Source organism: Macaca nemestrina, chromosome 8 (assembly GCF_043159975.1).
Source record: "Macaca nemestrina isolate mMacNem1 chromosome 8, mMacNem.hap1, whole genome shotgun sequence".
NCBI classification, from domain to species: Eukaryota; Metazoa; Chordata; class Mammalia; order Primates; family Cercopithecidae; genus Macaca; species Macaca nemestrina.
The window spans coordinates 78427284-78450116 of NC_092132.1; the positions used below are offsets into that span (position 1 = coordinate 78427284).

At 39.5% G+C, this 22833-nt stretch overlaps 1 protein-coding gene and 1 long non-coding RNA gene across 15 annotated transcripts in view; one reads left to right on the top strand and one right to left on the bottom strand.

Annotated features, from left to right (window-relative positions):
• The window catches only part of LOC105482180 (uncharacterized), an 85941-nt gene that overhangs the window by 41001 nt on the left and 22107 nt on the right, over positions 1–22833 (top strand). The window contains exon 2 of the long non-coding RNA XR_987428.3: positions 5368–5458. This is a non-coding gene — a long non-coding RNA (uncharacterized lncRNA). The remainder of the gene's footprint in view (positions 1–5367; positions 5459–22833) is intronic.
• The window catches only part of LOC105482178 (serum/glucocorticoid regulated kinase family member 3), a 195047-nt gene that overhangs the window by 26204 nt on the left and 146010 nt on the right, over positions 1–22833 (bottom strand). For all 14 annotated transcript variants that reach the window (XM_011742160.3, XM_011742165.2, XM_011742161.3 and 11 more), the window contains 5 exons: positions 15970–16057; positions 9438–9487; positions 6796–6853; positions 2251–2334; positions 2020–2151 (listed from right to left, as the gene is read on the bottom strand). In XM_011742160.3, the coding sequence (XP_011740462.1) occupies positions 2020–2151; positions 2251–2334; positions 6796–6853; positions 9438–9487; positions 15970–16057 (412 nt within the window). The remainder of the gene's footprint in view (positions 1–2019; positions 2152–2250; positions 2335–6795; positions 6854–9437; positions 9488–15969; positions 16058–22833) is intronic.

Below are 22833 nucleotides of genomic sequence, written 5' to 3' on the forward strand. Positions count from 1 at the left end.
TGTCTTGTTCTGTCACCCAGGCTGGAGTGCAGTCGTGTGATCATGGCTCACTGCAGCCGTGACATCCTGGGCTCAAACAATCCTCCCACCTCACCCTCCTGAGGACTACAGAGGCATGCTACCATGCCCGGCTAATTTTTGTTATTTTTTTGTAGAGACAGGGTTTCGCCATGTTGCCCAGGCTGGTCTTGAACTCCTGGGCTCCAGCGATCCACCCATCTTGGCCTCCTAGAGTGCTGGGATTATAGGTGTTGAGCTACCACACCTGGCCTTAAGGGACTTTTGTCATAGATGTATAAAGGTGAATAATCATTCTTTATACAATCTTCCCCTAAAATGATCTAGGTGTGTCTGACCATCTTTTGGTTTTGCAGAATATTAACTCATTTTCCTTATAGTTCCCTTTATTCTACAGTTAAATGTACTACAGTAATCTTGAAACAGTGATTTTCTGCTCTGAGATTGGGGGATGAAAGATCCCTTTGTAAAGATATGACAATACCTATTAGTTACAATGATTTTTAAGACATTCACAGGTCAAAGACCAAACAAATTAGAAAGGTGTGAAGGTTGAGAAGTCAGCTGCCTAGATCCTGGAATCAGGCTGCCTGAGTTCAATCCCTGCCTCTGATAGTTACCACATTACTTCTACAAGCTACCTAGTTTCTCTGTGCCTCAGTCAGTCTTATTATAGTTGTTGTGAAGGTAAAATTATATGTACAAAGAGCCAGAGTGATGGATACTAAGTAATACTCAATGGAAGTTATTATTGTAATTATTATAATAGCAGCATTTCCCAAAGTGTATTTCAATATCCATCTGAATCAGAGTTTTGCATAATACTTAAGAGATTGGTTGAAACAAAAAAGGGGACTGCATGGTTTTTTTGTTTGTTTTTGAGGCGGAGCCTTGCTCTGTCGCCCAGGCTGGAGGGCACTGGTGCGATCTCGGCTCACCGCAAGTTCCACCTCCCGGGGTTCACGCCATTCTCCTGCCTCAGCCTCCCGAGTAGCTGGGACTACAGGCGCCCGCCACCACACCCTGCTAACTTTTTGTATTTTTAGTAGAGACAGGTTTTCACCATGTTAGCCAGGATGGTCTCAATCTCCTGACCTCGTTATCCACCCGCCTCAGCCTCCCAAAGTGCTGGCATTACAGGCGTGAGCCACCGCACCCGGCCGACTGCATGGTTTTAAAAAATTCTCTTGGATTTGAGGAGGTTGAGGCTGCAGTGAGCTGTGATCACACCACTGCACTCCAGCCTGATGACAGAGCGAGACTGTCTCAAAAAAAAAAAAAAAAAAGATATCCTGACTTTGTATAAGACAGAATTTCTCAAAGTCTTTAACATGCTGAGGCATACTGTGAAACACCAAGAAACGATATAACATGAAACATTTCCAAAACAGACTTTATCATAAAGCTTTTTTTGTTTGTGTGTGTGTGTGTTTTTAAAGATACGGGGTCTCATTCTGTTACCCAGGCTGCAGTGCAATCATAGCTTACTGTAGCCTCAAACTCCTGGGCTCAAGTGATCCTCCTGCCTCAGTCTCCTGAGCAGCTGAGACTAAAGGTGCAAACCACTGAGCCAAGCTACCACCACAGAGCCCCTTATTAGAGGACTATAGCATCTGATTGATAATTTGCATATCTTGGAAAATGAGAACCTGGAGTAATATTTGTATGCAACTGTTGAGATAATTGCCTAAATTACAAATCACGTTTTATTCTAATATTTCAATATGTTATTCTTGCTGTATAGTTTAGTGACAAACCTGTCCATGAAGCCAGCAGCTTCATATCAAGGTTCTTTTATGAACCTTTTCAACTATATCATATGCTTAAAAGCTCTGTGTTACTATTCTCCACATCCTGCATTGTATTCAGCCAGTACCTTGAATATTATTGCTATAAAAAGCTACTGATTTTATACTGTCCTTCTAAAACTTACAAGAAAAACTTTGACTTTATGCTATTTTTCTAAACTATTAATATTAGAAAACTCATTATAAAACTCACCTCCCCTCCATTAACAAAATCCAGAACAAAATAAAGCTTTTCAGTTGTTTGGAAGGAATAATGCAATCCAACCAAAAATGGATGTTTCACATTTTTCAAGAGCACATTACGTTCAGCCATAATATGTTTTTGCTGGAAAAAAGGCAAAAGATCAATTGTATTATACACTAGAAAACAACTCTCTTAATTGAGAAAATGGGCTTGGGAGAAGCAACAGCTATTTTATTTTACCTCTTTTCTGTTGAGAACTATTTTTTTCTGTAACACTTTGACAGCATAAAATTTTCCATCCAGTTTCCGTTTTGCAAGAAGAACCTGTTATAGTTAAACATTAGTGTACACTATTAGAAATTTCAAATTTTGATAGAAATAATTCACTTGTCAATACATCAATACTTCTTAAATTTTGTAAAAAGAAGAAGTCCATAAGGGACCTAGATCATGTTTTTGTTTTAAAAATCAAGTAGTCAGGCACCATTTCTTAGTCACTTAATGTGTTGATATTTGAGATTTTTAAACTAAATTTAAGTGCCCAAATCTACACTGCTTGAGAACTTTGTGTGTGTGTGCACGCATGTGCTCCAGCCCTGAATCCTGAAGTCTCCTGTACTTTCAGGAGAGAATACTGACCGTAGAAAATACTATTATAAACTTCATGGCTATATTAACAAGGATAAGGAAATGTTTTTTAGGTAATCAAAATGTACTCTTTCATACTGAGATTTTTCTTAACAGGTTTTAAATTCACAAGAGTTCAGAGGAAAAAGTGCCATGGATTTCTATAGTGGGCTGGGTCGCAGCCACTATAAAGAATCTGAAGGCTTTAAAGAATCTGAAGAAATCTAGAGTATCTTGAAGTGGTACAATTTTGACTCACTGCAGCCTCGACCTTCCCAAGGCTCAGGTGATCATCCCGTCTCAGCCTCCCAAATAGTTGGGACTACAGGCGTGTGCCACCATACCTGGCTAATTTTTCAATTTTTTGTAGAGATGGGGTTTTGTCATGTTATCCAGGCTGGTCTCAAACTCCTGGGCTCAAGCGATCCACCTGCCTCAGCCTTACAAAGTGCTGGGATAACAGGCGTGAGCCACCGCACCTGGCCTTCTTTTGTTTTATTGCACTTTGTTGGTTTCTAATCATTTTGCAAGATTTTAATTTTTTTATTAAACATAGCATACATATAGAAAAACTCATCACTACAGCTCAATAAATTGTTACAAAGTGAATACAGCTATGTAACCAGTATGCAGTTCAAAGAAAAAAAACCCCTGCCAGTAGCCTAAAGCCTCTCTTCTGCTAAATCCCAGTCACGACTCACCCTTCTCCTTCTCAAAGGTAACTAACTACTACCATGTCAACTTGAAATAACACAGATAACTTTTGCCCTTTTTTGAATTTCATGTAATTAGAATCATATGGAAAGTTGTCTGTCTTAATTCTTTTACTCTAAATTATATGAAATATTCATTAACATCGTGGCATATAGCATAGTTCTCATATTTTCTGTGTTATGCAGAATATTCCATTAAATGACACACTACAATGTATCTACTCTCTTGCTGATAGATTATTTATGAATAATGATGCTATAAGCATTCCTGTATATACCTTTCCTAGTGGATATTCATTTCGGTTGGATATGTAACTAGGGAGTAGAACCAATGTGTCTTAGGTAACGCATATACTCAGCTTCAAGAATTAACACCAATTTTCAACAGCAAAAAAACCCAAAACACCTGACCAGGCGTGGTGGCTCATGCCTGTAATCCCAGCACTTCGGGAGGCCGAGGTGGGCAGATCACCTGAGGTTGGGAGTTCCAGACCAGCCTGACCAATATGGAGAAACCCTGTCTCTACTAAAAATACAAAATTGGCTGGGCGCGGTGGCTCAAGCCTGTAATCCCAGCACTTTGGGAGGCCGAGACGGGCGGATCACGAGTTCAGGAGATCGAGACCATCCTGGCTAACACGGTGAAACCCCGTCTCTACTAAAATACAAAAAAAATTAGCCGGGCGAGGTGGCGGGCGCCTGTAGTCCCAGCTACTCGGGAGGCTGAGGCAGGAGAATGGCGTGAACCCGGGAGGCGGGGCTTGCAGTGAGCTGAGATCCGGCCACTGCACTCCAGCCTGGGCAACAGAGCTAGACTCCGTCTCAAAAAAAAAAAAAAAAAAAAAAAAAAAACAAAATTAGCAGAGCGTGGTGGCATGTGCCTGTAATCCCAGCTACTCGGGAGCAGTAGAATGACTTGAACCCAGGAGGTGGAGGTTCCAGCGAGCCGAGACTGTGCTACTGCACTCCAGCCTGGGCAACAAGAGCAGAACTCTGTCTCCAAAAAAAAAAAAAAACCCCACCTAGGAATAAATCTAATTAGAGATATGCAAAAATTCTAAACAGAGTACCATAAAATATTATTGGGAAAAATTAAAGATGAGCTACATTAACAAAGTAATATAGCACGGTCACGGATCTGACAACACAATATTGTAAAGATGATAATTCTTCCCAAATTGATCTACAGAGTCATTGCCATCCCAATAAAATTCAAATAGAATTTTTGCAGAAATTGATATGCTGATTCTGAAATTTATATTGATATGCAAAGGGCTAAGGATAGTCTCTTGAAGAACAAGAAGGGAGGACTTAATTCTGTTGCATATCAAGCTACAGGTGTCACAACAATGTGGTACTGGTGTCAGGATAAACAGATAGGCCAATGAACAGAAAATGAAAAGAAATGCAATCTAGAAACAGAAATACAAAACTTAAAATCTAAAAAGAGGGTGGGCTCAGTGGCTCATGCCTCTAATCCCAGCACTTTGGGAGACTGAGTCAGGCAGATCACTTGAGGTCAGAAGTTCAAGACCAGCTTGGCCAATGTGGTAAAACCCCGTCCCCACTAAAAATACAAAAATTAGCCAGACATGGTGGTGTGTGCCTGAAATCCCAGCTACTCGGAAGGCTGAGGCAGGAGAATCGCGTGAAGCTGGGAGGCAGAGGCTGCAGTGAGTGGAGGTAGCACCATTGCACTCTGCACTCCAGGCTGGGTGACGAAGTGATACTCTGTCTCCAAAAAAAAAAAAAAACAAAAAACAAAAAACTAAAAACAGGTCTGTGAAGGTATAAATAGTGGATACATAAGGTGGCCCTGGAGATCAGGTGGCCCATCAGATGGCAAAAAAAAGTTTTTATAAACTGTATAGGATCAGCTGATTATCCACATGGACAAAAATGAACTGTGATGCTATGCCTCCCATTATATGCAAGAACCAAATCCTGGTAAGACTCTAGATCTAAACATTAAGTTTTGAAAAGATAATGCCCTTTTTTTTTTTTTTTTTTTTTTGAGATGGGGTCTTTCTATGTTGCCCAGGCTGGTCTTGGACTCCCGAACTCAAGTGATCTTCCTGCCTCAGGCTCCTGAGTAGCTGGGATTACAGGTATGTGCCACAATGCTTTTGTTTTTAATGACAGAATTTTGTTTTTAAAGACAGATAATTTTTTTTCTTAATGAGAACTATCTCTAGCATTCCAATAGAATTTTGGGGATTTAGAGAGCAGGATTCATTTCTAACTTTCTATTGCTTATACTAGCACAATACTCAGCATGTAGCAGATAATATGTATTTACTGAGTGAATAAACATAAATGGGTTTAATCGCATAGCCACAGTTGCTAGTCTTAAGGAAACTCAGAAAACAAACTGGAGTTACCAAAAGCTACAAATACAGCAAAATATGATTAAACACTTACATATTCCATTTTTACTAAAGACTGAAGTACGGTGCAAAAAAGCACTTAAATATATTTGATGATTCTGATAACTTCATCTATGATGCTTTCCTGTTAACCCTGGCCTTAAGTGATTATCCTTCCTTGGTATGGCTATACTGTCAAATTACATGACTCATCTGACACCGTAAAAAAATAAGCAGGGTCTTTACACATTCATTTCCTTCTCAAACTGTTATTTACACAGCTGCTCCTTTTGGTCTTTCCTACTTTGGCTTAAATAGCACGTCTTCTGAAAAGCTATGTAAGTGGGAATCTTCCCTCAGCTGCCTATTGTCCTTTGTCATTTCACCCTATTCTTCATTTCCTGCACTGCTATTATTATTTGTACTTATTTACTTGACTGAATATTTTTAATTGACTATTCCCCCAACCCTAGATTGTAAGCACCACAAAGGTAGTAACCATGTCACTACCTGGTTAGAAATTCTGTAATTTTCTAACCAGGGTCCAGAAGGGTAAATACCTTCTGAATAAGTGAATTTTATTATAGAATTTGAGTAGATGCCTTTTCTCCCTAATTATTGTTAGTATTTTGAGGGTGGGGAAAGTATCTTAATTCCATTTCCTACAAGCCAAAAAGTCCTGTGGCTCCCACCCATAAAGCATGAATTCCTTAAGTACTTATTTACTGAATGAGAAAATAAAAACACTTTAGGCTGGGGATGGTAGCTCACATCTGTAATCCCAGCACTTTGGGAGGTCAAGGATGGGAGGATCACTTAAGGAAAGAAATTTGAGACCAGCCTGGGCAAGAGAACAAGGCCTTGTCTACAAAAGAGTGAAAAAATTAGCTGGGCGTGGTGGTGTATGAGTATAGTCCCAGCCACTCGGGAGGCTGAGGAGGGAGGATGGCTTGAACCCAAGAGTTCATGTGTGCTATGATTGCACCACTACAGTCCAGCCTGGACAGCAGAGTGAGACGCTGTCTCTAGAAAAAAAACAAAAACAAAAACCAAACAAAAACCTCACAAAACACTCTTACCTTGCCAAAGCTGCCTTTTCCAATAACTTTTAAGAAATCAAAGTCAGTTGGTTTGGCACTGAAATAAATTAACAATAAGAATTAGCCTCCTAGAAATTGGAAAGATTAACTTTTAAACATTTCTTAGCACTTCCCTCTTTAATAAATAAATGTTAGGCACAAAACACTTCAGCCTAGTAACTCCAGCTTTCCTGCTGAGCATTTCATCTTTCATATATAGTAGGTAATATGAATAGTAATAATATCTACTCTCTGATTAGATAAGGCATTTCATAACTTTAAGCCTCATTAAGTTCTGCTTAAGAGGAACTTCAATAATACTCTCTTTGAGAGAAAAGGATATATGCATATCCTATATGTAGAGTTTTGAACTCGAAATAGCTTCTATCTAAACCTATTTTATTAACCATGGCCCAATGTTGTTGAGGAAACTGAGTAACTATATAAATTAGTGATACATTCTAAGGACTATATAGCATGTGGTAATTCTTCTGAAAATGAAGCTGTTAGTTGGAACACCTAAAGACGCTAAGAATAATTTCTGATGGAGAAAAAAGTCATTACAGTGTTTCACATATAAACCACGTATTGTACATTAAAGATAAAAGACTTCTTAGCTTATTCTCATGGATGGCAATACAGGAAAGCCAGGAACAAAAAAGCAAGAGGGAATACTAAGACTGCCCTTTTATTTATGTTAACTTAACCTATCAAGTAAAAATAGCATTGGCTGTTAGACAAAAACACACGGAAGCAGAAAGGGGAGCTTAAGCAGCCAAAAGAGCCGTTTCCTCCAACCCCGTCTGAATTCGTAAGTTGTATGGGAAGAGGGGAATAAATCCATTTGGATTTGAAATTTGCTTAATTATCAAAAAAAGAAAAATAGTTAATTCAAATATGAGAGTAAAACCAGAACTAGGTTAAATAATGACAGGTAAAGATTAGTGAGATAAACACTTAACTATATTTAGATGTTTTTCTTTTTCAAAAACCTGCTTTCTGGACTATTTTCTTCTTTAAAGATATGCAGAGGTACCGAAATAACTTTGTAAACAAATCTAACAGTGAAAAACATGCAGATCCCTCAAACATAATAAATAGGTGAGCTGAGTCCATACTCCAAGCCCCGCTGTTAACTGCTAGGGATTAACCTTAACTGAAAGCCAATTTCCATTTTTGGCCAGGCACAGTGGCTCACGCCTGTAATCCCAGCACTTCGGGGGGGTTGAGGTGAGCGGATCACCTGAGATCAGGAGTTCAAGACCAGCCTGCCCAACATGGTGAAACCCTGTCTCTACAAAAATACAAAAATTAGCCAGGCATGACGGTGGGTGCCTGTAATCCCAGGTATTCAGGAGGCTGAGGCAGGAGAACCTGGGAGGCAGAGGCTGCAGTGAGCGGAGATCGCACCATTGCACTCCAGTCTAGGCGACAGAGCAAGACTCCGTCTCAAAAAAAAAAGAAAAAAAAAAACTTCCACTTTTTATGCTGCCATTTTTGTTCAATGCTATGAACAACAGAAAAGAATGCTTAAAACCAAACTTCCAGTTAGCATCCTATTTATCTGCTTTCCTTTGAAGCAAAAACTCTTCAAGCTAAGTTTTGAAAACTCCTTGTCTCTACCTGCTGTCCTCTCCTCTAGTTCTCTAGTGAACCCTTTCTGATCACAGTCTTATACCAACTACCACATCACTGAAACTGCTCATTAAAAGTCACCAATGACTTTATGAAATCCAGTGGTCAATTTTCAATCTTCGTATTACTTGCCCTATCAGCAACATTAACAGAGTTAATTACTCCCTCCTCTTTCAGGCACTCTTCCCCTGACCTCAGGCAACCATATTCCTGGTTTTTCTCTCATCTTACTGACTGCTCTTTCTCAGTCTCTGTAAGCAATACTTTCCTGACCTCATAATGTTGAAGTGTCCCAGGACACAGTCCTTGGACCACTTCTCCCATCTGCCTATAATCATTCTCCAAGTAGAGCAAAAGGGTAGAGAAAGGGTAGGAAAAGCCTACAATGAAAAAACACTTCAGAATAAATGTAATATGCCTGTAAGGATAATTAAGTAAGTAAGGGCAGCAAGACCACATTCCTCTTCGAACCCATGGCAGACACTACTAATCAATTAAGTCTGGGCATATGGGGAGAAATTGGGTAAACAAAGTTTAATAGCCTTTAATATTCTAATGTCTATTATGACTCCTCTGGAACAAGCTGGCTAACAACAGAAGTGCACCAATTACACCAAACACCAGCAGAATGTCAATTAGGCCTGCAAGGGTGCTTTTTCTCAGGGGACCTGATAGGACTTATGGTCCTTATGGTCCCTTGGGAAATATGGTCTACTGATTTTACACACACACACACACACACACACACACACCCCAGAAAACTGATGATAAAACAGCAGAACCCAATTAACAATTTGTGGATTAAAAGTTCCTTAGGGCTCTCCTAAAGCAATGAAAAGCTGGAGCAGTAAATCAGTCAAGCATACGATAGCACTGTATTCACTGTAACTATGGTTATATTTCAAAGGCCTCCAGTTAAATTAGTGTAATTATACATATCTGCATACTCTCAAAAAAGATCTTCCTAAAATTCAGTTAAAAAATTGTTTGGAACAAATTAAACATACTGAGGATTTCCAGATGGTCCCAGGTTGATGTTCTGTGAGGTAGAGTGTAGCTGTTAAGATGGGGGGAAAAAAACAACATTCTTATTGGAGCATCAAAAATTAATTAATGTTTTGAAATAAAATATTTATAACTGTACCACAAATATTTGGTTTGTTGCCATGTTAAAGAAACCCAAGGTCCTGATTCTCAGTAAGGGTATAGACTTAACTTGGAAATACACATAATTTGACAAAAACATAATCATTTTTCTCATGGTAATTTTCAAGAACTGTTGTAAGAAAAAACATAAGCCAGAAATCAAGCTCTAAGTTGGCAAATGAATGAAATAAACTGAGGAAAGCTCCTTGGAGGAGGTGGGTATTGAAACCGCAATTTAAGAGGGATCACTTTTTAAAAAACTGGTTAAAAATGGCTTTTCAAGTTTTCAAATAGTTTATCAAAGAAATGATAGGATGATGACAATGATGATCGTAAATGCCGGGTTTTCAGTTTTAATTTGATGGCAGGTAAATACAGACAAAGCAAACACAGAAAGCAGTGCTTTTCTTTTCGTTTTTTGAGACAGAATCTCAAGCTTGTTGCCCAGGCTGGAGTGCAGTGGCGCAATCTCGGCTCACTGCAAGCTCTGCCTCCTGGGTTCATGCCATTCTCCTGCCTCAGCCTCCTGAATAGCTGGGACTACAGGTAACTATGCCCAGCTAATTTTTTTGTATTTTTAGTAGAGACAGGGTTTTACTGTGTTAGCCAGGATGGTCTCTATCTCCTAACCTTGTGATCCGCCCACCTCAGCCTCCTAAAGTGCTGGGATTACAGGCGTGAGCCGCCGCACCCGGCCTTTTCTTTCTAATTCTAGCACTGTGGTAGCGCCAACATTTTATATAGGCTTTTCTCTTTGCAACAGTTAACACAGTAAGCTTAAGCCCTGGTATTAATTTAGAAGCAAATCTTTATTTACCTAGTATGCTATAAAGAAATTTAAGTAATAAAAGATTCTAGTTCACTAATAATTAGCTAAAATTTTAACTCAAAAATCCCAGAAGATTAATCTAGTGATCCTATCAGAGTGAGCATTTTTTATAAAAGCCAAGTGTAAGTAAATTCTGCTTCACATAAATAAACTTTAAAACTCTTTATACATTCAGATAATTAAATCAGTTATAAATGTTTCAAAAATGTATACGTTTATGAGGGTTCTATGTAATTATACTTCATATAAGCTATAAATATAAAAAAGCTTTTAAAAACTTCTCTAATCAAAACGAATCTTTTTTTTTTTTTTTTTTTGAGATGGAGTTTCACTCTTGTTGCCCAGGCCAGAGTATAGTGGCCCCATCTTCACTCACTGCAACCTCCACCTCGTGGGTTCAAACGATTCTCCTGCCTCAGCCTCCCAAGTAGCTGGGATTATAGGCACACGCCACCACGCCTGGCTAATTTTTGTATTTTTAGTACATATAGGGTTTCGCCATGTTGACCAGGCTGGTCTCAAACTCCTGACCTCAGGTGATTCGCCCACCTCAGTTTCCCAAAGTACTGGGATTACAGGCATGAGCCACTGCACCCGGCCAAGAAAATTTTATCTTATCAAACCTCTTATTTTGGACACATGTAATATATATTTGTACTTCAATTCATTCCAAATTTATAATCTCTAGAATATAAACTATTTTTTCAAATAAAGGGCAAATAATCTCATCCTTCAAAAGTTCTTAAGTTTCTGAGTGGGAGCGGTGGCTCATGCCTGTAATCCCAGCACTTTGGGAGGCTGAGGCGAGTGGATCATCTGAGGTCAGGAGTTCGAGATCAGCCTGGCCAACATGGTGAAACCCTGTCTCTACCAAAAATACAAAAATTAGCTGGCGTGGTGATGAGCACCTGGAATCCCAGCTACTAGGAAGGCTGAGGCAAGAGAATCCCTTGAACCCATGAGGTGGAGGTTGCAGTGAGCTGAGATAGCAGCACTGCACTCCACTGTGGGCGACACAGTGAGATTCTGTCTCAAAAAAATAAATAAATAAAATAAATAAGTTTCTTATGAAAAAACAACATTGGCACCAGCATTGTAGTTACAATTCAAATTTATTTCCTATTGTTACACCTATACATAAAAAATTCATTAAATGAGATTAGTCCTGTTGTGGCGTAGTTTTAACATAGGAGTAGTCTTTAATGTTTAAATATTACAGTGTTCCTTTCTACTAAGAAACTGCTATAAAATAATCAAACAAATAAATACTAAAAACGGAAGAAAAAAATAAATACTTCAGTGTTCCTTTGACTCTTACAATGTAATTCAAACTGAGTTGTAACTTTAATACACTTATTCTTTTAATGAATGTGCAGATAACTGGTTTAATTTTCCATTCAATACATTTTTCTCATAAAGATGAAGGAAGGCTGGGTGCAGTGGCTCACGCCTGTAATCCCAGCAATTTGGGAGGCCGAGGCAGGCAGATCACAAGGTCAGGAGTTCGAGACCAGCCTGGCTAACCTGGTGAAACCCCATCTCTACTAAAAATACAAAAATTAGCTGGGTATGGTGGTGCACACCTGTAGACCCAGCTACTTGGGAGGCTGAGGCAGGAGAATCGCTTGAACCCAGGAGGAGGAGGTTGCAGTGAGCCAAGATTGCACCACTGTACTCAGCATGGGCAACAGAGAGACTCCATCTCAAAAAAAAAAAGAAGGAAGAGGATTAAATATAGTGCAGATTAAACAACATGAACAACTTGTCCCCTGAAGTATGTTAATATGTTAATATGTAATTAGATTTTATTATTTAGGCAAGGATTTCCCTAATGGAGCACATTTCTGAAATGATGAAAATTATTAGACTATATAATTAGACAACTGTACTTACTATTTCTGAAAACAATATCCAGTCACTAAATTGAGGGTGAGGTATAATTTCTTAACAGAATGAATACTAATTGAGATCATTTAAGTTTCTTGACTTCCCTTGGCCTCTATTTTTCTCTGTATCAATAAGGGGGTAGGTCCAGACGCCCTCTAAAATATTCCAGCTAGGAGCTTCACTTAATTATTCACTTAAAAGTCCTTCATAGGCCAGGCACGGTGGCTCACGCCTGTAATCCCAGCACTTTGGGAGGCCAAGGCCGGCGGATCACAAGGTCAGGAGATTGAGATCATCCTGGCTAACACGGTGAAACCCTGTCTCTACTAAAAATACAAAAAATTAGCAGGGCGTGGAGGTGGGCGACTGTAATCCCAGCTACTCGAGAGGCTGAGGCAGAAGAATGGTGTGAACCCGGGAGGTGGAGCTTGCAGTGAGCCGAGATCCTGCCACTGCCCTCCAGCCTGGGCGACAGGACGAGACTCCGTCTCAAAAAAAAAAAAAAAAAAAAAAAAAAAAAATCCTTAATAAATAGTTACAATTATATGACAAAGTATGGCTTTTTCCTTTTTTTAAAAGAGATTCTTTTTATCAGTATTTTAAAACCTCAAGGGATTCTAGTGGCAGTTTCAGACATTATGGATGGAAAAAGAAAAAAAGGAACAAAACTCAGATTTAAAGCCAACAGTGGCAGAACCCAGAAATCTCTCAGCTTGGTTCTGTCTTCAAGTTGTCTGCAGTTGTCTTCCACTGCAAGGCAAGATAGTCTTCAAATAACCTAAACCTACCCAGTCTCACATGAGTAGCAAGCAAAACACGAAAAATCATGATTACATAGATTTTAATCTTTAAAACATTACTTGAATACATTCATTTTTCAATTAAAAATACTAATAGCTGGAAAGTGTCAAAAATATTAGGAAAAGCATTTTTAAAAATCCATAACCTTATCAATATATAATTTTGCAAATATTTACACTACTTTCATATAGTATTTGCATATTTTTAAAAAACTGACTGTAAATCATACTGTGTGAATATGCATATACATATTTATTTATTTATTTATTTATTTATTTATTTATTTTTTGAGACAGTCTCGCTCTGTCGCCCCGGCTGGAGTGCAGTGGCCGGATCTCAGCTCACTGCAAGCTCTGCCTCCTGGGTTTACGCCGTTCTCCTGCCTCAGCCTCCCGAGTAGCTGGGACTACAGGCGCCCGCCACCTCACCCGGCTAGTTTTTTGTATTTTTTAGTAGAGACGGGGTTTCACCGTGTTAGCCAGGATGGTCTCGATCTCCTGACCTCGTGATCCGCCTGCCTCGGCCTCCCAAAGTGCTAGGATTACAGGCTTGAGCCACCGCGCCCGGCCGCATATACATTTTAAATACTGATTTCGCTTAATATATCGAAGCTTAAAATCTGATCTTCAAAAATAAAATGCATAACATATATGGACAAACACTAAGTGACTGGTAAATATTTAGGTTGATTCTAATACTGTTTTTAGTAGATCATACAGAAATGAACATCTTTTGCTTTTTTCTGTGTGGAATATTTCATTTGCATCAATTCCTGATGTGAATTGTTTTCCAAAGGAGTTGCAGAAAATTATGACACCAATGATGACCAAGGGTGCTCGTTTTACCTTACTGTTATCAGTTCTGCAATATTTTATTTACATTTTTATTGATTTGAGCAATAAAAATCTCTCTAAGATTTTCATTTGCTAATAGCATCAACGTTGAACATTTTCCTCTATGTTTTTTTACTAAGAGTATTCCTTCACGCCCCATTTCCTTTTATCTACTATAGTGTTAAGTATCATTCTTTTAAAAAACCCATTTGTATGAGCTTTTCATACAGACGTTATTTCTTGTTATGCCTTATTTATTACGAATGTTTTCCCGGTTTGTTGTTTCTCTTTTGACCAGCTACAGAGATTTTTTTTTTTTTAAGTTTTTTACATTGTCCTAGGAGCAACCATGTCACAGATGTAAAAGTTAGATTTGTTCTCGTAACTGAAAATCTTGGGGTATCTGAGAAGGAAAATTACTACTTTCCAGCAGTCACAAAAAAGGAGTATGTCTTTTTTCAAAATGAAGATTTCAGCCCTAGGACACTAATATTCCAATGCACCATGTTATCTTTTAAATCACAAAAACAGAGCCATAACAGAATTAACAGGCATTATAAAGAAAAACTGTGTTTCAACCCATCATCTCTGATTTTCATGTACATATTTAATAATAGTTGTTTAAAAGTTTGAATTATGTAAATATATTTATATAACCTTTATAATAATTTAATTGCTACAGAGTAATACTTTGAGTTAAATTATTACAATTTACCTCTCCCATACAACTAAGGTAAATGTTGAAAACATCTTCGTAATAAGGCACAAGCCTATTTTACTTATTGCCATCACGATTTAGTTTTAAAAACAACACTGGCCAAGCGTGGTGGCTCACGCCTACAATCCCAGCACTTTGAGAGGCCAAGGCAGGGGGATCAGGAGGTCTGGAGTTCGAGCAGCCTGGCCAATATGGTGAAACCCCATCTCTACTAAAAATACAAAAATTAGCCGGGTGTGGTGGCAGGCACCTGTAGTCCCAGCTACTAGGGAGGCTGAGGCAGGAGAATCGCTTGAACCCGGGAGGCGGAGGATGCAGTGAGCCAAGATCGTGCCAATGACTCCGGCCTGGGCAACAGTGCGAGACTCCATCTCAAACAAACGAACAAACAAAAAACAAAACAAAGCTTCCTTCTGTTAGGAACACATATTGGTTATGTACATACATCACAGAAATAAAAGTTAGTTGATGCCAACTGGTATGTGTGTACTGACTGTTCTGTATAGAAAATCCTGACAATGCAGAGGAAGTCGGATGTAATGTGGTTGAGAAGGCCTTTTCTGTTGGCCAAAATTCAAAATAGTTTCAAGTGTGGCAATAACGATAAAATAAGACATAAAGTGAAGAAAGTAGAATATAAAATTGTATACACTGCATAATTAAAATCAGGTAATTTAAAAACCCTATACATTAGAGAACATTGGAAAGAAAATTACCAGAATGTTAAAAATTTCTAGGTGTGGGTGCAATAATATGGGTAATACTTTTCTTTTTACCTACTATTTTCAAATTTGTCTGATTAACCTATATTACTTTTTAGTATAAAAAGTACTCATTCTATATGTTTTGTAAGAAATAGTGATCTGTGGCCTGGGCGCAGTGGCTCATGCCTATAATCCCAGCATTTTGAGAGGCCGAGGCAGGTGGATCATTTGAGGTCAGGAGTTCGAAACCAGCCTGACCAATATGGTGAAATCCCATCTCTACTAAATGCAAAAATTAGGCAGGCATGGTGGTAGGCACCTGTAATCCCAGCTACTGGGGAATCTAAGCCAGGAGAATCACTTGAACCCGGGAGGTGGAGGTTGCAGTGAGCTGAGATTGCGCCACGGCACTACAGCCTGGGTGACAGAGTGAGACTCCATCTCAAAAGAAAAAAGAAATACTCATCTGTAAGAGATATGTGCATTTGTTTTTATGCGTTCTACATAGTAGAAACTACTATGGATGAAATTACTTCATTTGAAGTAAGTGTCCTAAAGCCACTAATTTCATCTTTGGGGAATGGTACTTTTTCTATTAAGAAAGAAAATTCCTCTTAATACCTTCTGAGAACTTCTTTCATCCTCATCTTCAGATGGATCTGACTGGTGTTTTGGACTGTCCATTTGAAGGAATGCTCTGACATCTGGACTAAAAACAAAAATTAACTTTATTATAACTTCAAAAGCATTTCTACAGCATTTCTCCCCTTTAAAAGGAAAATCAAAATAGAAATAACTATATTAGCATTTACAGTAAGAAAGTCAAACAGAATCCATTAATATTCATTATTATAAATATAATAAGCAAATTAATTTTTTAAAAATAGAGAAACAGACAAATGGGCAAACATATAAACAGGAAGTATATGGAAAAGAAAACCCAAATGACAAGCAAATTTGTGAAGATGGCTAACTTCACTAGTAATCAAAGAAATATAAGTTTTTTTTTTTTTTTTTTTGAGACGGAGTCTTGCTCTGTCGCCGGACTGGAGTGCAGTGGCCGGACCTCAGCTCACTGCAAGCTCCACCTCCCGGGTTCACGCCATTCTCCTGCCTCAGCCTCCCGAGTAGCTGGGACCACAGGCGCCCGCCACCTCGCCCGGCTAGTTTTTTGTATTTTTAGTAGAGACGGGGTTTCACCGTATTAGCCAGGATGGTCTCGATCTCCTGACCTCGTGATCCGCCCGTCTCGGCCTCCCAAAGTGCTGGGATTACAGGCTTGAGCCACCGCGCCCGGCCAGAAATATAAGTTAAAATGATAATGAGACATCATGTTATGTCCATTATCTGGCAAAGGTTAGAAAGACAGATAATACCAAAAGTTGGTTAAAAAAAAAAAAATAGGGTAAGAGAAATGCTCAAATATTGTTGGTGACAATGCAGAATGAAGCAACTTTTCTGAAAAAGCAATCTGGCAACACTTGGTAAAACTGTGTATGCATTTTCCCTGGGCCCAGAAATTCTAATTTTTGTGGTAAACCATAGAAAAAATTATGTGCAGGTCCAGTGAAAGGCATGTAATTATAATGTTCATTGCAGCATTTTCTGTAACAGGAAGTTAGAAGCAAAATAGGCATTTATCACCAGGCAAATGAGTAAGTCAACTATGGTAACTGCCTACAGGGAATACCAGTCAACAGTCAGAAGCAAGAAACTATAGCACAGTACCATTTATATATATATATTAAATACTCACAGACACAAAACATCAGTCTGTTTACCGAAGATACACAGATATATAAGGACAAATATCAAACACATTAAAATGGGTGTCAACGGGGGGATGAGGAAATGGCTATGAAGATGAAGGATGAAGAGAAAAAAATGGACTAAAATTAGAAATGGCCCACATATGGACTCATGACAACTGTGGGGAATAATTAAATCTCCATACCTGGCACCTTCTCCCCAGTCTGTCCTTAATTATTTAATCAAATAATACATATTATTTGTAGGAAACTCGAAATTTGAAAAATTATTTTTAAAAAGAGGAGGCCTTAGCCAGGAGTGGTGGCTCATGCGTGTAATCCCAATGCTCTGTGAGGCTGAAGCAGAAGGATAATTTGAGGCCAGGAGTTGGATACCAGCCTGGGCAACATGGCAAGACTCTGTCTCCACAAAAAATAAAAACAAAAAAACCCAGGCATGATGGTGTGCACTTGTCATCCTAGCTACTCAGAAGGCTAAGGCAGGAGGATTACTCGAGCCCTGGAGGCTGAGGCTGCAGTGAACCAAGATTGCACCACCCCATTCCAGCATGGGTGACAAAGCAAGAACTTGGCTCTAAAAATAAATAAACAAAATAGGAAAAAAAGAAAAAGAAAAAGAATTGGGGCCGGGCGCGGTGGCTCAAGCCTGTAATCCCAGCACTTTGGGAGGCCGAGACGGGCGGATCACGAGGTCAGGAGATCGAGACCATCCTGGCTAACACAATGAAACCCCGTCTCCACTAAAAATACAAAAAAATTAGCCGGGCGTGGTGGCGGCGCCTGTGGTCCCAGCTACTCGGGAGGCTGAGGCAGGAGAATGGCAGGAACCCGGGAGGCGGAGCTTGCAGTGAGCCGAGATCGCGCCACTGCACTCCAGCCTGGGCGACAGAGCGAGACTCCGCCTCAAAAAAAAAAAAAAAAAAAAAAAAAAAAAAAAAAAAAAAGAATTGGGCTGGTGTAAATGTAAAATGGTACAGCCACTGTGGAAAACAGTTTGGCAGTTGCTTGTAAAGTTAAACACAGAGTTACCTTATGACTCAGCAATTCCAAACCTAGGCAAAGACCCAAGAGAAATAAAAACATACGTTCACATAAAAACTCATACATGATTTCTCACAGCAGCATTATTCAGCCAAAAAGTGGAAATATCCCAAATGTCCACCAATGGATGAACGAATAAACAAAATGTGGTGTTATCCATACAAGGGGATATTATACAGCCATAAAAAGGAATGGAGAGCACTAATACATGCTGTAACATGAATGAATCTCACAAATATTATGCTAAATGAACAAAGGCAAAAAGAAAAAGTCACCTACTATATACTTTCATTTTAATAGGCAAATCTGTACAGACAGAAAGTAGAGTAGTGGTTGCCAAGGGTTGGGGGAAGACAGAATTTGGAGGTAAAGTTTCTTTTTTAGGGGGATGAAAATGTTAGATTAGCTTTGAGGTGATAGAATTAGTGATGACGGTTGTAAAGCATCATGAACATACTAAAAACTACTGGGCTGGGTGCAGTGGCTCACACCTGTAATTCCAGCACTTTGGGAGGCCAAGGCAGGCGGATCAAGAGGTAAGGAGTTCAAGACTAGCCTGGCCAACATAGGGAAATCCTGTGTCTACTGAAAAGACAAAAAATTGCCAGGTGTGGTGGCACGCACCTGTAGTCCCAGCTACTCAGGAGACTGAGGCAGGAGAATCTCTTGAACCTGGGAGGTGGAGGTTGCAGTGAGCCGAGATGGCACCATTGCACTCCAGCCTGGGTGACAGAGCAAAACTCTGTCTCAAAAAAAACCAAAAACCAAAAAACTACTGAATTATACACTTTAGAATAATTCAAATGGTGAATTTTTAACTTAATAAAAAAGGTTTATAAAATGTAGGGGTGGGGATTTTCAGTCTTACCACATAGAAGCAACTACTGTTAACATTTTGGCATATTTTATTTCAGTCTTTTTCTCTGCACATTTAAGATCATAATATATTTAAAATTTCACTTTAAAATTACATCATAAACATTTCCCTGTTTTGTTAAAAACTTTGTAAACAATCACTTTTGATAGATGCATGATATATAACATGAATGTACTAAAAATTACTCAATGATTCTTCCACTTGAGGGTATGACTTCTAACTTTTCATTACCATAAACAATGCTGCAGTTGACAATCTTTGTGCATAGTATCAGAACTCTACGACTTTCAGAATAGATTTTTAAAAATAAAATTACTCGTCTGAATTATAAACCATTTTACAGTATTAAACAAATACAGTTTGTAAGACTGATTTCCAGAGCAGTTGTACCAATTTATACTCTTCTAGCAGTATATGAACATCCTGAAGACTCTCAGGCTTGATTTGCATTAAATGTTACATTTTATATTAACATCTTGGATAATTTGATGTGCAAAACTGTATTTTAAAGAGGAACTACTCAGTATCACTTTCAGTAAAAAGTGAAATGCAAAATTAAAGCAACAGTAAGATACCATTACCCACTCACCAGAATGGCTAAAATGGAAGACTAACAATACTAAGTGTTAATGAGGTAAGCAACATGATTTCATATGCTCATGGAAAATGTACAACGGGTAAATCACTTTGCAAAACTATTTTGCATTATCCACTAAAGTTAAACATATACATACTCTACAACCCACAAGTTCTACTCCAAGATACATCAGAAATGTTGGCACATGTGCACCAAAAGGTATGTTAATGGCAGTATTATTTATAATAGTCAGAAAATAGGAATATTAGTATCTCAAATGCCCATCAACAGTAGAATGAATCAACTGTGGTATACTCATACAATGGAACATTATACAACAATGGAAATGAACAAACTATAGCTACATGCAACAACATGGATGACTCTCACATTGCTGGGAAATAAGCCAGACAGAGAACACATATTGTATGATTCCATTTATATAAAGCTCAAAAACAGGGAACACACTAGTCTATTTTGTTAAAAGTTAGGCTGATAGTTACCTTTGGGAAGGAAGAAAGAAAGAGAGACTGAAAGAGGATGTGTAAGAGATCTCAGGGGTGTTCATAATATTTTCTTTTTTGGCCTGGGGGGATGATATAATTCAGTTTTGTTTATTTCTCATAATTTATTGAGCTATACAGTCCTGATCTGGGCACTTTTCTCTTTGTTATACTCAATAAAATTAAAATAAGGTATTTCTGCTTCCATTTCATTTCTTAAATACATAAGGAAATGTTTAGTTTCTCTGACAATAAGCCATTTCTGTGTCCTTCTTTGTGAACCATTCAATGTGCTTTGTCCTGGTTTTTTTTTTTTTTTTTTTTTTTTTTTTTGGTGTCTTAAGTGTTTGCATGGGCTCTTTCTATGTTAAATGTATTTATCTATCGTCCTTTATCATGGAAAGCTTTTTCTGTATTTTTGGTTTTCAATTTTACTTACTTATGATTTGCGGGTTCAAAAGTTTTGCTTTGTTTTTTTGCTTTTGCTGTTTTAGAGATGGGTCTCACTCTGCCACCCAGGTTGGACTGCAGTGGGATAATCACGGCTCACTGCAGCCTGGATCTCCTGGGCTCGGGTGATCCTCCTACCTTACTACCTCAGCCTCCTGAGCAGCTGAGACTACCAGCACATGCCACCATGACAGGCTGATTTTTTGCATCTTTTCTGTAGAGAGGGTTTGGCATGCTGCATGGGTTGGTCTTGAACTCCTGGACTCAAGTGATCTGCCTGCCTTGGCCTCCCAGAGTGCTGGGAGTATAGGCATGAGCCACGGTGCGCAAAGTTTTTATTAGTCAAATTTTTCATTGTTTTACTCAGTGATAATGTCATGCACTGACAATATGCTCAGAAAACCCTTTTTCATCCAGAGATGAGAGAAATACTAACATTTTATTCTAGTTTGAAAATGATTTTAAAATGTTTTTAATAAAGTCATCTTAAAAATCAGCTTTTCAGGCCGGGCGTGGTGGCTCACACCTACAATCCCAGCACTTCAGGAGGCCGAGACGGGAGATAACTTGAGGTCAGGAGGTCGAAACCAGCCTGGCTAACATGGGGAAACCCCGTCTCCATTAAAAATACAAAAATTAGCGGGTGTGCTGGCACACGCTGTGGTCCTAGCTACTTGGGAGGCTGAGGCAGGAAAACTGCCTGAACCTGGGAGGCAGAGGCTGTAGTAAGCAGAGATCATGCCACTCTACACCAGCCTGGGCGACAGAGTGAAATTCCATTTAAAAAAAAAAAAAAAAAAAAAAAAAAAAAAGCTTTTCTCTCTACTGAACAAAAGTTTTTTTTGGTTTTTTTTTTTTTTTTTTTTTTGAGATGAGTCTTGCTCTGTCGCCAGGCTGGAGTACAGTGGCATGATCTCGGCTCACTGCAACCTCTGCCTCCCAGGTTCAGGCGATTCTCCAGCCTCAGCCTCCCAAGTAGCTGGGACCACAGGCACGCGCCACCACGCCCGGCTAATTTTTGTACTTTTAGTAGAGATGGGTGACACCACATTGGCCAGGATGATCTCAATCTCTTGACCTCATGATCCACCTGCCTTGGCCTCCCAAAGTGTTGAGGTTACAGGCATGAGCCACTGTGCCTGGCCAGAAGAAAAGCTATTTTTAAAGTGTATTTCCTGCTGGGCACAGTGGCTCATGCCTGTAATCCCAGCACTTTGGGAGGCAGATCATCTGAGGTTAGGAGTTCCAACCCAGCCTGGCCTGTTGATGAAACCCCATCTCTACTAAAAATACAAAAATTAGCTGGGTGTGGGGGCGCACACCTGTAATTCCAGCTACTCAGGAGGCTGAGGTGAGAGAATTGCTTCAGCCCGGGGAGTGGAGGTTGCAGTGAGCTGAGATCACACCACTGCACTCCAGCCTGGGTGACAGAGCAAGACGCTGTCTCAAAAACGTAAAAAATAAAAATAAAAAATAAAGTACATTTCCTTAACAGTAATAACAGGTACACAGGAGGGGCTCAAGATACACTTGCTGACTGGCTTCTCTTCTTGCTCTCTTAAATTTCTACTATTTTAAGAACAGCTTGGCCGGGCGCGGTGGCTCAAGCCTGTAATCCCAGCACTTTGGGAGGCCGAGATGGGCAGATCACGAGGTCAGGAGATCGAGACCATCCTGGCTAACACAGTGAAACCCCGTCTCTACTAAAAAATACAAAAACTAGCCGGGCGAGGTGGCGGGCGCCTGTAGTCCCAGCTACTCGGGAGGCTGAGGCAGGAGAATGGCGTAAATCCGGGAGGCGGAGCTTGCAGTGAGCCGAGATCTGGCCACTGCACTCCAGCCTGGGTGACAGAGCGAGACTCCGCCTCAAAAAAAAAAAAAAAAAAAAAAAAAAAAAAAGAACAGCTTGATGTTCAAATGAAGAGCATGAAAATTAAAAGTTCTGTTAACAACAGAAAAGATCTAGAAAATAGGAAATGTGGGCCAGGTGCAGTGGCTCATGCCTGTAATCCCAGCACATTGGGAGGCTGAGGCAGGCAGATCACGAAGTCAGGAGATTGAGACCAACCTGACCAACATGGTGAAATACTGTCTCTATTAAAAATACAAAAATTAGCTGGGTGTGGTGGCACACACCTGTAATCCCAGCTACTTGGGAGGGTGAGGCAGAAGAATCGCTTGAACCTGGGAGGCAGAGATTGCAGTGAGCTGAGATTCTGCCACTGCACTGCAGCCTGGGTGACAGAGCAAGACTCTGCCTCAAAAAGA